The sequence below is a fragment of the Aricia agestis genome, chromosome 3, assembly GCF_905147365.1.
Source record: "Aricia agestis chromosome 3, ilAriAges1.1, whole genome shotgun sequence".
NCBI lineage: Eukaryota > Metazoa > Arthropoda > Insecta > Lepidoptera > Lycaenidae > Aricia > Aricia agestis.
In genome coordinates, this window is record NC_056408.1 from 15400407 (window position 1) to 15421076 (window position 20670).

Below are 20670 nucleotides of genomic sequence, written 5' to 3' on the forward strand. Positions count from 1 at the left end.
GCGGCTCGTGATGACGTGTGGTGCGCGCGTGCGGGGCGCGTGCGCGTTGAGCGTCGCCGGTGACGGCGGCATGTGATGTTCCGGAGACGCGCGCTGCGGCGGCGGCTGGCGGCGGGCGGCGCGCCGGCGATGGCCGACGACCAGCTCCGAAAGCTGGTGCGAGCCCTGGACGAGGGGGCCGTCGGCCAGACCTGCGTGCCCGGGTCGTCCCCGCTGCTTCTCGCCGCCACCCGTACCTTCCGTTTCCCCGACTTGAAGGATCTGGCCGACCTTCGCCGCCTCCCCCATTGCACCGAACGGCAGTGTTGCAACCCCTACCACTACGGACGTCTGTGCGAACCCGGTACGTCACCTGTGCTTGTAGTTGGGAAGATTTCTAGTGGAATGTATAGTGCCTAAGAATTCGTGTGTGAATGGACGACGTCGGACGAGTGCTGTGAATAATGGATCCGAGAGTTTCCAATAAGAAAATCACTAGAAAGTAGGGACGAGCGGCGCGGATCTATCTAACTTCGCGCTCGTGTATTGAACTCTTATCGCGACCTGACACATATGTATGCTTTATCTCGACGTCCGTAATTAAGATTTCTCTAATTTGCAAGTACACGGAGTGCGTGCAGCCCGCGACTAGTTCCCGATGCGTTACAAGTGGTCGGGCCGACCGCCGGCGCACTAGTATCGCTGCAATTTGTTATCGTGTATCAGTGTTTATCGCCACTGTTTGCTTCTGTATCTGTTGTTACGTCGATTACAATATCTCATGTTTCACGTAAGCGGCCGAAACGAGCGAGTTTCGCTTGTATTGACACTAACTTACATTTTCTATCCCTCGGCGGATTGTAAACATTCGCCGTTCTATTTATAGATTCTGACATCAACGATCTCGGTTCGGCCGAGTGTTCATTTAAATAAAACGTTAAAAAACAAAATATGAAAAACGCTAATGATTCCACGTCCTCTGATTAGTTCGGGTCGGGCTCCACTCACTCCAGTCGCACGAAATTACCTGGCAGTGTGGGTCGCCGTATGTTTGCTTAGATGCGTAACTTCGAGCGTTAAATTTATCACTTTTACTCGGCGCCGGCGTTGCGTCGGCGTAGGTAAAGTATGTAAGCAAGCACCTAATCTGCCGTTGCGAGGGTCACTCGTTCGCGATAACTAGACAAGGTCACGACGCTGGCGCCGCCATGCCGCGCCGTCCGGCGCGCGCAGTCCGTTAACTTTTTAATTCGCGAGGCAATGGCGTTGCTGCCGTCAGCCTTTGTACATATTTAAACTTTATGTTTTGTTTCCTCACTCGATGACCTTTGTTTCTCGGAGCCTTCCTGAATTGAAATCGTTTAAACATTATTGTCACTATTGACATCCAGACGCATTGCTTTATCGAGTACATCGATAAAAGTACTTTTACTAAAAATAAAAGCTAATATTGTTATGACTTCAACCGCAGTAACCTTTTGCACCTCTATTTAAATGTTTTCAATGTTCAAACCGAAGACAGCACATAAAATACTTGTTTGTTTTTAGACATTCCTAATGTTACGCTCGTATGAGTCACTCTCCTAGATACGTTCCCAGCGGTACTAGCTACTACCATAATAAATTCATTAAATTATTTCGAACATACAACATACTCACTCACATTGGAGCTAAAATTTTTTACTCGACTCTCCTAATTTGTAATACCATCAACTCATGCGCAGGTTATCGCCTACAACCTCCCACACCTCCGTACTTCGTCGAGGTAGTTAAGACTTAAGAAGCCGTACGTAGGTGTGTTGACAATGTCAGTTAGCATATTAATTAAGAAGAAAGCTATGAAAATATTGAATACTAAATTGAGTCCACGCGTAGGAGTCACCGCATGTTGTTTCAAAGTAATTAGGCGATTAAAATGACAAAAATTGATAATCGGCGACTTGTAAATATGAAATAGCCTCTACATGACATTGCTAATGATATCGTATTCGATAGCTCATGTTTCAACGGTTCAATGATAGTTCCCTTGATTTTCTAAATAGCTAATACAGATTCAAGAAGTGCGCTGTAGCAAAAGATCTAAATATATCGATTTAAAAGAGCGTTTCTAAGAAAATTAAGATTTTTACAGGGGAGTTAATGAAATATTTCTGACAAAGTGTTAGAAGAAGAAATGTTAAATGTCTCAGATAACACAATATTACTCTTCGAAAGAGAAATGAAGAAATGCTGATCTAAGTATGTCAATTTTCCCATAAAAGTGATACTTAATTTTTGTATTCAGCAAAGAAAGGTCTCAAAAAAAGAGGAACAACAGCTGTTAAATCTTATAAGTTAAAATTACAAATTTTTGTAGAGACAACTCTTGTCATACTAATATGGGAATAATTCTCATTGATCAATAGACTCATAGACGAATTAATAGACTTAAAGTTTTCCTTTATTTGTTGAGCATTGCCACATATTAATTTATGGTTGTGTCCAAAACTGAACCAGGCACTTTTTTACATTCAGTTTTTATCGAATACCAAAACTGTCCGTAATTACAAAACGTTATGTTAAAATCGGCCCGTAAGAATCAAAAGAATCTTATAATTCGTATTTCAATTCATAAAAAAATGCAGCATTTTGATGTGAATATAAATTTTCTTCATAAGGCATGTTATTTACATAGCGTCATGGCCTAAAGATATCCATAATTTCGGTACGGACCTCACCTGTGCGGTTTTTTGCGGCCCGTCTCGACGATTACTTGTCGCCACTGTTTTTTGTCAACTTTCGCGTCGTCTACTTCCCACTGGGCGCCTGTTACAATGACGTTCTTGGAATTTTTTAATTCATAATAATTGTACTCAATCATTGATTTAGTCATTTGAGGTCTCGTTTGAGCGTCGAATATTATTCTTCGCTCGTTTAATTGAACGATTACGACCTTTTGTGTTCGAGGCTACTTCAATATCGAAAACAATAAGTTTTTTTTTAATGAAATAAGGGTCCAAACGAGCAAACGGGTCACCTGATGGAAAGCAACTTCCGTCGCCCATGGACACTCGCAGCATCAGAAGAGCTGCAAGTGCGTTGCCGGCCTTTTAAGAGGGAATAGGGTAATAGAGGAGGGTAGGGAAGGGAAGGGAAGGGAATAGTTGAGGGTAGGGAAGGGAATAGGGTAGGGGTTAGGGGATTGGGCCTCCGGTAAACTCACTCACTCGGCGAAACACAGCGCAAGCGCTGTTTCACGCCGGTTTTCTGTGAGAACGTGGTATTTATCCGGTCGAGCCGGCCCATTCGTGCCGAAGCATGGCTCTCCCACGTATAAGTAAAGCTACTCAGTTTCGTCTTCCGCCGATTCGTGCAGGGCCTGAGTTTTTCTGGTCGCCAAATAAAATATGTTTTTAATAAAAATTTATAGTAGTCGATTCGATTCTGAGACTCGTTCAATAAAACGATTAAACCTGTTTTTAGAAGTCGAGGGGCCGCATCTTCGTCTGTTTTAGTGTAATCGAACATGGACCTAGCCGCTGTATTTCGTCGGAGTTTGGTCGGCGTGGAAAGTGAACGTTAGACAAAGTCGTGCATCAACGTCGGTCCTCGCGGCCGGGAAGTGTTTGTCGATCGGCGCCAGTCATACCGCCCGCCGCCGCGCCGGTATCTGTTTGTGGATGTTTTTACCGACTCCACGCTCCTCGAACAGCGGGGGAGGGGGATCCTTATCTTATCGGGTATAGGCGTCGACGTGACGCAGACGTAGAATAAAAAGATCACTCGAAACGCACGCATCTCGGTAATCCGTATATTTTACCCCTTCACATTTGGCCGTATACCCGCCAATTATTGCTGACACGCGGGGCGAGTGGCGACACACTCGCACATATTATCGGCGCCCACTAAAAGTGAGGGCGGGTGATTTCGCTGCAATTTTACGCTACAATTTAACGATGTCGTCTAGATATAGCAGAATCCATCTGCCGTTAGCGCTGCGTTGTAGGAGGCGGCTTGGCCGATATTTATTTAGCCATAATTGCTTGTCGGCGCCGGCGCCATGTCGCGCCGTGCGGGGCGGCGGCGCGGGGAGGGGGCGTGTGCGCTGGCGCAGGTACGCCGCTGCGTAAGCTCAACTCGATTTTCGTGATCGGTTTTTTACGTTTTATTGTATTCTGGTCATGTTTTTGGGTTGCTTTGTTAAATTTGTGAATGTAACGTCCGTCGGGCGTATCGTGTACAATCGATCTTTTCAAATGCCACTTGCATGGAAGACTGTTGTTGGATCCTAATTAGCATATAAAATTCGAAAATTCGTTTAAAATAGGAATAAAAATGTTGTTGGACAAAAATGATGTGGACACGGGTTTTGCAGCTAAATGAGTCGCAAATATACCAATTTTTTTTTCAAATTTAATAACATACTTATAAGGAAGAAGGTGTGAGGAATACAAATGATGCAGGATGAACTTGTATAATTTATTCAAGAGTCTAGACTCTAGACCATCAATAGCAGATTGAAATACAATAGTATACAATTTTACAAAAGAACTACCAGAATCCTAAAGGAATTGAAGAGGAATCGATACTAGTCGACGCGTAAGTTCTTACTTATGCACAAGCCATTAACAAATTCGTTTAAAATAGGAATAAAAATGTTTTAATATTTAATGGAACGAAGAAATTTAAATAACAATAACTGTATTGGGTTGGTACTGTACTGTATACGTAAAAAAGAGTTTTCAATGAATATAAAAGTTCAAATTGATATTACACGGGCCAAACAGTACATTACTGATGTTAAAAATCTATATATTAATACGTGAGCCAAAAACTTTGTATCCCTTTTGACGAAAAATGGGAAAACGTAGGTGAATTAAATTTTGCACAGTTATAGTTTATATGGTGAAGGAGTGCATCGAGCTAATATTATTTTGAAATTATGCTTTTATCATACATTTTTTTAACAAATAAAACAATACACACACTACAACACACACACTAGGAAAATGACAGATTTTTGAGTGAAAAGCCTATACATACGAATTATACTCTTTTATTTATGGATGAAGTCATTGAGGTACTACTTTATCTATGGTTGAAGTCTGTTGACAACAAGGTGACAAATTGAAAATGGATTATAGTTTTTTTTTATTGAATCTTAGACTGGGTTGCACCAGAGGCGTGGGTAAAGTTAAAGTTAAATATGGCGTCCAAACACCCCATATTCTCATACGACATCTGTCAATTTTTCCGATTATAGTTAAGGTTAAAGTTAAAGTTAGTTGGTGCAACCCAGTCTTAGATACTATTGGAAAATGCTTACACGGCCAGTCTGAGATCAGCTGAGTCCCAGAGACGAGAGTTGAAAAATATCAATATATTTTTCAAAATATAGGTAGTATAATTATATTATAGTCATTGAAACTAAGGTCGAATTTCGACCATTGGGCGATCTCTAGTTATAATAAACGGAGCAAAAACTTTAAAATAATGACATAAAGGCCTGTAGACAACAGACGTTACCATGACATTACCTAATGCTCTTGAGATATTAGAATTATCGATGATCTCACATGGTCGTGTGTTTACTAGATTCTGTTGGTTGCCGCGGCGGCCCATTGAGTCGGCACCTGTGTTCGGACCGGCTCCGCGAAACTGGTAAAATTATCTTTATTACTCTCTACCGGCCCGGCTGACGTCTTGAACTCCATTTGTAGGCCTCTAACAGACCTCTGATACTCCGCTCTTCGTTTATAATAAAGTTACTTTTACAAAGTTTATCGCCTCTTCAGATTCTTACTTTTGACAACTATTATCTATTCTGTACTTTTGATTACAATTTACTACCTCGATTATTTCGTTTTGGCTACCTTTGTGGGGATAATAAAAATTGTGTGCTACATAAGTAACTGGATGTGTCTTAGTTTTGGTCTTCACTTTATTTTTAACTACATATATTGAAATCACCAACCAATAAGGTTCAATGTTTCATTTCGATGGAAAAATGTACGTTATTAACATTAATCTTTTCATTGTAATTTATCGTGAAGAGTTAATCTTTATAGCGAAATACAATTTTCTGAAACCTTAAACCAAAGCTATGATATACGATGGCCATAATCCTGACACTATCTAAAGCCAAGAGATTTTTACATGACATGGGGATTTTCTGTGTCTTACGGATTATTTGAGGAAGCAAAGAATTAAGTACTCATGGTTCATTCAAATGAAACTGATAAAAGTTACTGACACTGATTTATGGAGCATTTAATATTATGTACTCGGAATTGTGCTTATCTCAACTGCTACAAATGGGTTAGGTTAGGTTATGCAAAAAGTTTTAAGGAAAATGTAACCCGCTGCTTTAAAAATTATATTTTATTTTACTTTTAACAACGTGTAACTTCCCTCTATATCTGGTCAGAAGAAAGTTAGATGTTCGGATCTTCCTCTTATTTAAAGGTTTTTAGTGGCGATAGTTCTAACTTCTAATCAATAAAAAACGAGGTGAATAGGCATTCATTGCACAGTAATGAAATATTAATAACAATAAGAGTGAATGAAGTCAGTAATCACTTAAGAAATCGGGTGCAATGTGATATCGATCCAGGGCAATGTCCCCAGTAAATATGGAATTTCAATTTGACAAATGACTCTCATCTCACTTTTTTAACTTGTTACTGATGATGTTACAATGGTAATGATGCAATTTTTAAGCTTGGTTTCGCACAAAACCTGCTTTTGGAAATTTTTGCGATGAAGAATCTAAAAAACTGTTAAGACTCAACTCACGATTCAATTAAAGACAAAAAGCTTTTGATATCGGTTGCAATATGCTAATAGTTCAAATTGAACCCTACATAATATAATATAACGAATTGACAAAGAAGACCTACTCGCATCTTGTTACAAACCATTAGTAATAATTATATTTAGATACAATGAATTATGATTTTACACGATTCTCGAAGCAAACAAAAACAAGTTTGATTCAAGATTTTGGACCATAAATAATTAAATAGATGGAGATACGATAAATGTCTGGACAGTTATTGAGAGATTGTATGTTTTCGACCAGCTTCGGACACGGGTTTTACAGCTAAATGAGTCGCAAATATACCACACTTTTTTAAAATTTTAATAACATATAAGGAAGAATGTGTGAGGAATTATACAAATGACGCAGGATGAACTTGTATTTATTCAAAAGTTTAAACTCTAGACCATCAATAGCAGATTGAAATACAAAAGTATACAATTTTACTAAAAAACTACCAGAATCCTAAATGCATTGAAGAGGAATCGATACTAGTCGACGTGTAAGTTATTACTTATGCACAAGCCATAAACAAGTATTCATAAACTCACAAATATTTGCCCAGCCCAGTAAAGGTCGTTCAAAGCTGCTTTAGGACAGTCATTAGCGGTTCCGTTCTTGAAAGCAATGCGTGGAATGTTGCTTACGAACCCAACTAAGCGAGATTTAAAAGTCTCGAACGTTCATCGAAATCTGAAAATGTTTATTCGGCTTAAAATATTTTTCAATACAAGCTCGAATACTTTCTTTAAGAGTTGTAATTATTTATTTAATTGAACGAAAATATGAAGTGAACATAAAAGTATAAAAACAAACTATTCTGAAAATAGTAAAAATGATAAAGACCTGTATACATAATTTCAGTTTATTAGTATCATAGAATACAAATACAAAGACATTACGATGTTTTATTAGTTATTACACCTAAATATTTTAGTGACAACATGCGGGGGATTTGAATTATTAGATTGGAATTTTCACTCATAACACGACGTGGCAGCTCATGAGAAAAAAATATTCTCGTTCCTATGCCAAGTGACGTCACAGCATCGTCCACCAACTATTTCTCAATCAACGCTGATGTGTTTCGTATGCTAGGAACGTCATTCCCTTCCGTTTTCTAGCTACGTGTCCATTCCATCTTTGATATCATCATATTATTGTTCTATGCAATTATCATAATTAATAATTATGTTGTACTCGATGTATTTATGAATTCAATTCTTAGAACCCATTTGTATTTTAGGTTGAATTCGTATTATAATTAAGCAGCAAAATGTGATGTAGATAAATTTGCATAGGACCGTAGAGCTTCAAGTTATCTATACATATAAAACTCAAAGGTGACTGACTGACATATTGATCTATCAACGCACAGCCCAAACCACTGGACCGATCGGGCTGAAATTTGGCATGCAGGTAGATGATATTATGACGTAGGCATTCGCTAAGAAAGGATTTTGATCAATTCTACCTCCAGGGGGTTAAAATAGGGGATGAAAGTTAGTATATAATAATACTTCTTAACGCGAGCGAAGCCGCTGGCAAAAGCTCGTCATGAATATAGTTATAAGTTAGTTTTTAACGTCATTAATTGCTATTAAAATCTAGGACCATAGCTTTAATCGTATTAAAAACTGCTTGGTTAATATGTGTGGTATGTGATGGTGGCTTCAAAGTATGATCTGGGTATGCGAGTGACCCGTCGTCGTCATAAGGCGGAAGGTTCCATCTATGTATGGCAATTGAATATACATGTCCCCGTCTGATGAATTAATGTGGCTCACCAGCGAATGAGGTGTGTCCACCTAGGTCTTAATCTCCGCCTACATTATGATGGACTAAATGTTAACACAAGACAGTATCGACTTAGCATTCTAAACGCCACTCCCCCTCACCAGTCTGTGACGTATGCTTCAACAACATTCCTGGTATGTGTCCTTTTGTTAATAGCTTGTTTACTATTCTAGATTCTACTGTATTTACTTGTATTAATTAATTATATTGCTGTCGGCAATATAACAAATGGAAATATCCGTAGTGGCGCTGAATTAATAGGAATTAATTTAAAGTAATTACAAAATGAGAAACGTGTATTTCGAAATGTTATAATGAGAAGATTAAAGTTTAGTTCTGTGTTTAATGTCTGTGTACGAAATTTCCCTTCCAAAAGTATAATTTCAAGAAATAGTGAATACAGTATTGAGTATTGTTAAGTTATGGCAAAAATAGTGTAATCATTCGGCAACTATTCTTAACTCCCGACAGCTAACAACATTTATCATCGTGTTTTCGCAAATATACGTAGTGACTAGTGAGGTTATGGGAAATTTATTGAAAATTGATCGAAAACATGGAGGAAATGTTCGTTTGCGCGTGGGCAACGGCGGCCGACGGGCGCCGACGCCGGCGCCATGGTATAATTCGGGCAAGCTATTTCGGGGTACGCGTGTGCACAACGCTCCGTGCGATGCGTATAGCGTTTTTTTCTTCAATTCCGACACTATTTGTTGCCTCTGGAACGCCGATTACTATTGTCCATTGAGATTCTGATTAATCTCTATCATCATCATCTTTCAAATAAGACTCCTTGTTAAATTCATCAAAGTTTGGATTAACAACAGTTATCCTCGTTTTAAAATTCATCGCTGACCACTAAGCATGCGAAGATTTTAAATTTACTTAGTTTGTTAATTACAAATTGCTATTATTTTATTGAGGTTAAACAAAATTCACATATTCATCTGATTTTAATTAGCTTCCATTCTTTACATACTTCTGTGATTGGATACATTCGCTAAAACGGTACTGTGTATGCTTGAGTCTGGATTTAGAAATGATTCATCCTAATTTTACTCTATCTAGTTTTGCTCTCGGGTATTCCGTCCCATAAATAATGTGGAGCTGCGAGGAGCGTTAATTTGCCCCAACTGTTGTCCTTGAAACGAATTTATTCTTCCTACATGTAGGAAAAGGGACTTTACTAACATTTAGGATTAGCATTTAGCTTATTAGCTTAATTTTTAAGAATATTCCGATGTCCTCTTCTTTGAAAAGTTCCTGTTCCTAACGTTCTCTCAATACAGAATTTTGTATTTGGTTGTTCTCTGTTAGCTTGCTTTTTTCATATTTCCTTCATTTTATATTTGTATCTACTTTGTAACGGTTAATATATACACACTATGTTCAACCTACTTGCTCTTCCGGTCTAATTCATATTGAATGCTTAAATATGATCCACCATTAAGTTTTAGTTTATGTTTTGATCTCATAATTGGTTTTCTAATGTCGTAATATATTTATAATAGTTCCCGTCGATATAGCAATTAATAAAGTCGCCACCGACCGGTTCGGTTGCGTGGCGTCCGAAGGACAGAAGCACATACAATCAAAAAATAGAAAGGTAGCGTCGAGTTAAATAATTTTCAAGGGCTAAAAAACAATTAGACCAGTAACCCTTTAGCGATATTTAAAGAAAAAAAAAATCCTGATAATTTTGCTCCCTGTCCTAATAAAGTGAGGCGTTAACTCAAAACTTTATATTGATTATTTTGAAATGCATTGTTATGCATTACATCAAAGTCGTTATTGATCAATTTTTATCATATTATATATTTTGCTAAAGACCACTTTCAACCGACTTATCTAAGATTTAATTCTGAATCACAGGTAAGTAATAAAAACTTCTTTAACTTGACAACGTTTAACGTTTTTGAATCTGAGAATCAATTCCTACTTTGTATTATTAAAGCAAGTATCAATAGAATTATTACTACTCCATTCTTGTTTATATTGTGCCTGTTTGTATCACTGGATTGCATTCCATCAGCTGTACCTCTATTTTGAACCTTTCCAAGTTCGAAATAAAGTCTAATACGTATCAAAGAAAACATTCAATAATTGAAATACGATATAGTACTTCAACCTATTGAAATTTGAACTCTGACACTACAGTTATATAATACATTTTAGCGTGCAAAACACTACTTCATACGCGACCTAAAGTTTGTTAATGGTTTCTAATTAGATGCTTGATGATTGACGGGACAGAGTCTTTTTTACATCTAGCAACAAGGACTTATATGATATAACATCTTGAAAAGAAATTTCAGCTACGCCATGCGTACACGGTACAACGTCGTTCTGATGTAGCGGAGCTTCTAGTACTGTAGATCGATGAGTAATTAATTTTGAGCTGTAAATTTTAGTTGATAAAGTTCACGTTCGCTTGACGTTCCTCTTGTTTAAATATAGGTAGATGTACAGTGATATTATGATATTATTTATATCTTGTTGATGGTACGCTAGGCGTTTAGGGTCATTTACTTTTGCTTTCTCGTTTTTCAGTGGCACTTGAGCAAAGGAATCTTATTGTGACTCATTGGAATATTTCAGGCGACGCTTAAATTTCTTTTAATGGGCAATTTGAGACGATACGGTATTGTGGCTTTTGTTTTGGACAGCATTCTCTCACTTTACTTTCCTTTTTATAATTCGAATGTCTCTACTCTCTACACTGGTAGAGTGGTTTTCCTTTCAGGTTTGCTAAAATTTCGTTCCTTTTCAAATTTATTTCTTTTGCAATTTTTGTCTTCGCCTCATTATTGATATTTTGAAATCACCTGAATCATTTATTGAATCAGAATTGTTTTTAAAAGATTATTAACATAGTCATTATTTTTATGTGACCACTGACCACTGATTGTGAGAATTTTTGAGAATTTTCGCAGAGGAAATTGTTGTTCGTCTTATCAAAATGAAGCTACTCACGAAAAATTTGCTTGATAGTAATCAAGTCAAAAAAATGTTCTAGGAAACCTGTACTATAAAATTCAAAACATTTTTATTAAAAACTGGAAACTCTTTCCAAGTCTAAGTATTTGTACCAGGAACATTCTTATTGTAATGTCTGATGAGGGCGATTCAATATGCAGGTGCATACTCTGTGTTGTTTAGACATTTTATGCACACGCGTCGTTAAAAAGTTCTCAGAAGAGCTCGACTCGTATATGTAAACTCTCATTGTGCGCGGTTTATTTGTATTCGATTATTGTTGATCGAATAATATTAACACTTCACACGTCCGCCGCCGCCGGCGCCGAATCGTAAATGACAATTTTGCGATGTGTTCGGTATTCAAAAATACTAATGGCGCCCGAATTTCTAAACAGCCAATGGCGCGTGCTGATTTTTAATAGAGAGGAATAAAAATCGATACGTGAATGACAAATTGTTACCTGTTACGATTTGTATAGGATATAATAGCATTGTTACCTCACATCTGGAGTAAATACTTACAATACAAACATTAAAATAAAACCTGAGTTATAACTTACATCTATTGTGTTTACAGAATATTAATTGACGTATTTTTTTTACAGAAACGCCTCCGCCACCATACTGTCGGTTCGCAATGGATGACCTCAAACCTAAAGGTGAGTTTTGACTCCTACTTATTGAATAAGCAAAAGATAACCTACGAATACTAATGTAAAACAAACGCAAAATATGACAGGATCTAATACTCGGAGGAGAATGTTCGTTTCAAAGCTGCCATTGACAGCGTACAAGCTAACGTAGATGGCATCAAAAAGCGGCCAGTATCTCGGAATCCGACCGCAGCGAGCCGGCGCCCGTGCTTTCTGGAAATTAGGGATAGCTAGGGACGGGTACAGGATAGTGATGAGTGGAAATATCGACATTTTTGAAATGACTATCAAAGAATTTTCTACAGTTAAGAAGTTTACATGTTCAGGTGAATATTATGAGGTGTTGTATATAGAACATATATTTTTAGTACAATATTATTTAATACTATGTTACTGTGAGTGAAAAACGGAAATGTCACAGTGCTATAAATTTATGCATAGGTAAGTGGTAACATTTTGATCAGATTTAAAATCTATAATTTAATATCAACAAAATCGTATATTTTGCAACATTACTCTTATCTTTTATGCATACTGAAATCATAACCACACTATTTATTACGTTATCGTGTAATTAAATAGCGGAGCTGGTTGCTGTATCTAGTGATATGCATTTAAACGAGCCAACACGATAAAATATATGCAAAAGAATGTGCACCTCGCACACCATCGACGTTATTCTATTCGATCTCTTGAGAGGAGGAAAATACGTTTTATTATCAGGAATACTAACATAAATATTGTTGAAGAAACTTTCAATAACATAGCACGATAAGATGTTGCAACTATCAGTGATAAAGCAAATATACTTTCCAAAGAAACTAATGATGATAACGAAAGACACAAAATTCTAAAATATTCCTCCATAATTGACGAATTTGATTCTCTAATAAAAGAAATATATATTGAATTCATCGTGGACCGTTATCGTGTCTTGCGCAGCTCTACCGAGCTGGTCCCTCAAGTTGAGCGCATTCCGACGGGGCGGCCATCTTTAAACTACATTATTAATGTTCATCGATGTGTGTACCTGGACGTGCCTTTGATGAATATCGCTGAGCAAAGTTTTAGGCCTCAGAATGAGGATGCATAAGTAAACATTAGCTGTCCCTTTCTTTTGTAAGCACTTTTTTATAACTTTCTTTATTTAGTGTTTTTATATTGTAGATATTGAAATATTTTGTAATAAGCAACTTGCTAGTTATTTATGAATTTTGAATGCATGCAATGTAAATATAAGATTAGACATTTTCTAACCCTTAAAATCGATCAAATCAAATCATGAGTTTTGAATCATCATTGTGTTGACTTTTTGTTATTTTTAAGAATTAGGTATATCGAACATAATAAATTCATATTTCATAAGTATTGTATTTAACATTTTGAAAATAGTAGTTTCATTGTATTGACTTTTGAGAATCTGTTAGATCTCAATCATTAACGCGGGCACTATCTGAGTTTTTAAGAGCATTTTAAACTAAATCGAAACTAATTCGGAATCTCGGTTCTTGGGATATAACCGGACATACCAATGTTCTTTGTTTTTATTTTTACATCTATCCCTGAAGTTAAGTGATTTAAAACACTGTAGACTAATAAATTTTATTTTAAATTAAAATATCACGAAAACTTGCCAGCAAATTACTTTTGCGTGTGGTATTTAACTTAATTTATATTCGTTATCGAACAATGAAATGTTCTCCCATTCGTCACAGGAATTTCCGTTGGCAATCGATGTTCCCGCAGGAGGGAAATTTTCCTCTTTATTTTTCCGGGTTTCCCTTTCATCATAGGGTTTCCCGAGTAGACAAATTCGCACCCCTCCAGACGATTTGACGGCACGATTTATTGCTATTTTAATTAGGATATCGTGATCGAGTAATGTTTTAAAACCGTCACTAGTCCCATTAAGTCTTTGACTACTTAATTATACATTTAATAGAATTATGTGCGGGTCAGACGGCAGACTTCGACGCCGGCTCTATTCCAATTATGGTAATTAGTAAAAGGTTTATTACTTTGTACGAGGGACGTAAGAAGCTTATGAGTGAACTTATTACATAAACCCTGATCTATTACGAGACGTCTAGATGTTTCGACTTCTACTTTATCATCATACTTTTTTATCGTCGTTTTATTAGGTTTAATTCAATTTGTTAATGTCTCCGGTCCGGACTGAGGACTGAAGTCATTAAAAATCCTTTTATTACTCTGATAACTGGGGCTCGCTGAATGGGTTCGATCTTTGACATTGACATTCCGATCGGATCCATTACGGTGTTTCTCACGTGCTTCCTCGAATCCATTCATTCCATTTACACAGTCACAAACGCGACGGCCAATAAAAGGTGGGGCGAGGGATAGTGGATCTTGCGCGATCGGTTTAGGGTGCGTTTCGTTTCGGCCGCGATCGAGTCGGGTCCCTTCTAGTGGGTATCGGCTGAGTGTGGTGATAACGACAGTATCCATTAAGTTTATCGTCACGTTATCGTAGCGCCGGCGCCGCACCAATATAGCTGGTCAGTGGCCGACCGCGACCGAAAGGTGGGTGTTCGCTACCCTTTTATGTGCAATCGCTGAGTGCACTCAACGTCTAAGTAGAGCCTGTCAAAAGGTTGTTTAATTACCTCTTAAGCGGAATTTGTCGAGGACATACATAATACATATCTACTGTGTACTATACACTCGAGCCGGTTTGTGAGGCTCGGCCGAGTCGATTGGTATAATGTTCATTAGATACTCTAAAATCTGCACTTTGCTTGTTTTTTAAACCGTGTTTATGTCATCATTCAACGTAATGTTCCGTGTAGGTTTCAAAACGTTTATAGCAAGAGGTGTGTCTAATGTTGATGCAGCTTATATCGATAGCTGTGTCAACGTTTTTTACGACTCAATGGTTTTATTGTCTTATATCTCCATGACTTACGTGTTCGTTACTTTCAACATTATCGATTGCTTAGTAACGGCACTTAGGCCGGTATAAATAGTCAGTACTCAAGATGCATCTCGGTCTCAAGACGCGATTCGGCTCTATGATTAGTCCACATTTTGACAGCGAACCAATCACAGAGCCTGAACCGTGTCGTGAGACCGAGATGCATCTTGAGTACTGACTATTTATACCGGCCTTAAAGTTATAAGCAATCAGACAGAATATCACTTTTTCTTCTTCGAGCTCGCTTCTATTCCGTAAGTCTAAAAAAACCGCTGCGAACTGGAATCAGGATACTGTTCGTCGTACAAATTATCTGAAAGTTATTTTCGACTTGGGATGTGTTTGTTTGCGTTTTCCGTTGTGTGATTGTTTATATTCACGCAACAGTGTAGACAATATGTGTTGAACTTAATTTGAACAAATGGCTTTCTATTTTGGTTCAAATTTTAGCCCAAAGAAGTTGGAAAGAAATTTTTTTCTTTTTTTTCATAGACTATTAGGATCTGCAGCTATACTTTCAAAGTTTATCAAAATTAACAAGTAACATCGCCCGACTCACAATCAAAATCATTGTTTTTAGGGTTTTTATTAACTTCGAAACTTAGCGTCATCTTTTAATAAATAATTAACTGCTGCTTAACTGCTAGCGTCATCTTTTAAAGAAAATAAGAAACTAAAATTGCAAGACCTCTTACCGCCAACTGACTACCAAAGTGCTTTTATATAAAATTGTCCTCAATGCGAGTTATTTCACAAAGTACTAAGAAGTGCTTAAGTATCTGAGAGCATAGTTGTCGAATGCAGGGCTCCGGTGTCATTGAGCTGGGAAGTATTCGGTTGCGTCGTGTGACCGCTCGCGGAGCCTCTCACTCACTTTCCTCGCCGGGAATCTCGTGAAAAATCTCACAGATCTTGATAACGTTTAACGGTTATTTTGCGCCGTAAAGAAAAGTATTGTCGTCCAGTTGTTTTCCATCGTAGCCAGTTTCTAATAATTACTTTTTACGACTTCCAAGTTTAAGTCTGAGATTAATCTTTATGTTTACGAATTTCTTTTTTGTTTTATAACTTTCAAAGTACGTTACCTAGTTTTTCATTGGTCAATACTCCGCTAGGTTACACAAACGAGTGGGCTGAAACCACTATATTGAAGTTCAGTAACAAAACATTGTTATTTTATTGTTAGAATCTACACAAACAGTCCTTACACGTGGCTGCTTGTTTCTACTTACAAATATGTATAACAATCTTGTTTAACTTCCTAACAATTTATTCAGTAATATAACATTCTACATCATTCATGTGAACTTTACTGATATTTCCGACTTAAGTTGATGGTAAATTGAAATTTAACCTGCTTTTTATATTTATCATATATATTATTTTGTTTTAAGTATATAACTCTTCAGAAGTATCTATTTCATTGATCTATGATTAAAGGTTAAAAGAAAATCTTCCATCAAGTTAATTTAAATTATATTAGTTACCCCTTCTATTATACACAAAATTCTACCATTATGCATTATAGCTTCATTTTAATACCTATAACTTCGAATGACAACTTAAATGAACGTTCTATAGCGGCGAATTTTATCGCCAATAAATGACGACATCAATGGATTAAGCTTTCACGGTATAACGCCAAGGTCCTCACGTGGACGTCTCCACAGGTGTCCAAACTCGAATAGAACTGGTCCAGCGGTTTTTTCTATCGTCTGCTCATTTAATTCATAATCTTTATTCACATTACCTAAACTTAAATTGTCTTCATTCAAGGCTTTTTAAATTTTTGAGGCTTTTATTATGTAAGAGATTGGAGATTTTACGTCGAATTTATTTATTAAATTCTTTATAAGATTGATTCACGATTGACTATCACTGCCTAAATTATTATTGGTAAAATAACCATTTGCTCTTCTATTGCAGAGCATGGCGAAAATACAAAAGATGCAAGGAGGACCGACCACGAGCGGCTGGCGACGGGGTCCCTCGCCACTGACGGAGAAGGTAAAATCATTTATTCTATTTTCCTTATTTGTACCGAAATGATATAAATGTGTGGCGTGGTCATAATTATCAATTGCACCGTCATCTTTATAATCGACTAGTCACAAGATCACAAGCTTAGGGTCTAGTATATTCTTTGATGGTACGTTCCTTTTAAGTTGTAGCATGTCATAAACTGTAGTCCACCAATTATATATCCTATAACTTTGTAACATTTTTCGTATGTCACAGAAATGCCTGTTTTAAATGTGATCTGAAAACTCAGGGTTACATACTTAATTAGGTCCACAATATGTTCTACTAGTATCATATAACGTCGGCATAAGCCACATTGGTCACAAACACGAAGGTTGTGCTCCTCAATTAGCCACAATTACGGCTGGTCATCGAACCGCCACGCCGAGAGCCATTTGCGTGCTGTTACTATGTTCTTTAGTGTTACTTCTAGAATCTTCTCCACCTTTAACTTTGAATATAACGAGTGTATTTTTGGTAGCTTAGGTGGTCTGAAAACCATTGCCGTCTAGCTATTTAGCTCTGTTCACAAATCTGTAACCTTATCTTCGAAAATTTTCTGTTGCTTTTAACAAATTATACCAAAGTATTGACCCAATAATTTATAACAGACTAGCAAGATAATATTGCTCTACAGTCTACAGTCTACCAGCTTCTTTATCTTTGTCCCAATCTTGACTATTCTTTCTCAAGAATCTTGGATTTCACTTGCACTAGTTTTAGACCTCTTTGTCTCTGTCCTTTCGACCTTTTGTGCACTAATTTCAAAGACTTTAAATTGGATAGCGCATATCATCAGGTAGGTCGTAAATCCTATGAACATGGTAGAATGTCGTGGGGCTGGCGCCGGGCGGGCGGGCCTGCGATCGATAGTCAAGGTTATACCACCAGACACGTGGTCTCCACCATACGCCCTGTATTGTGACCTAGCTAATGCTACAAACTTTATTTGTCTAAGTAGAAAAAAATTACCATGGGCGACGGTAGTTGCTTTCCATCAGGTGACCTGTTTGCTTGTTTGCGCCCTTACTTAAAAAAATGGATATTTAAATGTGACCTCTCTTCTTTAGCTTGTAGAACTCTACGAGTTAACACTGTTCTATAGTTCAGTGTGAACGAAAAAGTAATCTGATTCTTTAGATATTTCTTAGATACCCATATGAAATGAAAAATATTATAATCCATCTTTGTATTAAATAGCATTTAGTTGCTCTACCTAAAAATCCCGTGTTGTTCTCATACGGACCTATGAATTACATTTCTTTACAATCTCAATCCAATCTGCTGCTGCTACTTTCACAGTGAACTCTCTACAAGGAACACGTACACACCCTAAAGTATTATCACTTATTTTTGTTACCTGTATAAATAAGTCTATGATTCTCTTTAATAAGAATCACTGTTCTTTCTTATAGAGCTGAGGAATCGTCAATTTTCTACGATCACCTACAGCTGTATAAAATGTCTAATCAAAAAAATGATAAATGTTCTGCTACGGCCTACGACGTTGCAGCTGTCTCTTCTTCATTCTCTAATCTTTTTCTATTTCGTTCTTTCACTTTTTTTATAAAATTAACGAGTAAACGGGTCACCTAATGAAAAGCAACTACCGTCGCCCATAGACACTCGCAATATCAAAAGAGTTGCAGGTGCGTTGCCGGCCTCTTCAGAAATTATGCTGGCGACAGTTCGTTCCAGAGTTTTACTGTGCGTGACAGAAAGATACGCGAAAAACTATTTTTCTTTTTCGTGCTCTAATGTACTTGACTAATTAGCTCCGTGGTTCAGTGGTTATAACGAGGATTTTGACTCGAAGGTCGTGGGTTCGATTCCCGCGTTGAAAACATGTTATTTTCAAGTTTGGTTAGGACAATGCAGGCTGATCACCTGATTGTCTGACAAGTAAGATGATCCATGCGTCTGATGGGCATGTAAAAAGTCGGTCCTGCGCCTGATCTCTCGCCAGTCGTATCGGTCATCCGTTCCACTGGGTTATAAGAATAAAGGAATAGACAGTGCTCTTGTGTGCTGCGCACACACTTAGGCACTATTAAATTACTCCTGCGTAGTTACGCAGGAGTAATTTAAGGGTCTGGTTTTAATGAAACCGGCACCAAACCGAAACCGGTGTGAGAGTTATTATGTTATCTAACTTCTTCCTCCTCTAATTCCAGAGCGTCAAAGCTGGGAGACGGAGTGGTGTAGGCTGGCGTACTGGGAGCTGGCGCGGCGGGTAGGGCGGCAGTTCGGGGTGCGGGTGCGGGCGGTCGACGTGTTCGGCGGGGGAGGGGGCGCGTGCGGCTCGGGCAGGCACGGGCTGTGCCTCGACGCTCTCGATACGAAGGAACCGCAAGTTGAACAGGTGAGCGTCAAGCATCATTGTCATTACTTTTTAAATAAGTTTAAGCTATTATTGTATTAAAAAAAGAACAAGTTTCCCATATTTTTGCGTCGGGCTAGTTCCGGAACCGGTGGCAGGCCTCATGTAGATGAGAGAGTTCTAAGTTTTTTAACCGATTTAGATTATTTTTCTCATTTAAACTTACTTCCAAAAAAGGAGGAGGTTCTATGTGTGGCTGTGGATATTTTCTTTATTTTAAATAATTATAGTACATATTTACGGGATCTACGAAGGCTGCATTAATCATCATGAAAATTTTAGTTACATTAACAACACCCAGAGTTTAATTTTTACCTGCTTTCATAGAGTTTCTTCAGGAGGTGTCTAGTTAATTAACTTCTGCATTTTTGTGGCTTGATTCTATCTCTCGAATAGTTAGACGCGACTGGAATTATGATTTATGGCACATTTAAATGTTTACTTCAAAATCTATCAGATATTTCTGGCTAGCTGGCGCATATGCCTACGTGATGAGCACCATGTGTCTCCCGATTAGTCACGTAAATAATACGGTCGTCTATCGCGATACAATAACCCCGGATATCTGTGTACTGGCGGTTTGACCACAATTATAATAGTCGGCTGTGTCATTTCGGATAGTTTTTTTTTGCAATCTTATCGCGGTTAACTGCGATAGTCATGTTCCTAGTCATGTCGATGTGATAGTCATGTAGATGTAGATAAACTACATATATTTTAGTAGTCAATCGTTTCATGATGAATATTGCTCAAAATAACGTAAACATAAATGCAACGATATATTTCTCAATAGTCAATACAGCATTAGAATAAATCTGGTGGATTGAACGGGCAGTATTGTATTGCATCTATGAATTGATTTACAATTGCGTACTGCCCGAGATAACCTTAAGATAACTTTAGCTACATACGTTGCGCGTGCGCCGCTAATATTTTGCTAATAAGCCGCAGCTGTATCGCCGGGACCAGAGGTGCATAATTATATTTTACTAGATGGCCCCCGCTACTACGTTGCGCTAATCGTTTATCGCGCGGGAACCGTACATTTTTACGGAATAAAAAGTATCCTATGTCCTTTCTCGGGACTCAAAGTATATCCATACAAAATGTCAGCAAAATTGGTTCA

General features: G+C 37.7%; 1 protein-coding gene across 1 annotated transcript in view; it reads left to right on the forward strand.

Moving 5' to 3' along the window:
- LOC121740337 (mothers against decapentaplegic homolog 6) overlaps positions 1–20670 on the forward strand; it is a 23874-nt gene continuing 3204 nt past the window's right edge. The window contains exons 1-4 of the mRNA XM_042133008.1: positions 1–343; positions 12160–12213; positions 17069–17149; positions 19339–19526. Of these exons, the coding sequence (XP_041988942.1) occupies positions 76–343; positions 12160–12213; positions 17069–17149; positions 19339–19526 (591 nt within the window). The 5' untranslated portion in view covers positions 1–75. The remainder of the gene's footprint in view (positions 344–12159; positions 12214–17068; positions 17150–19338; positions 19527–20670) is intronic.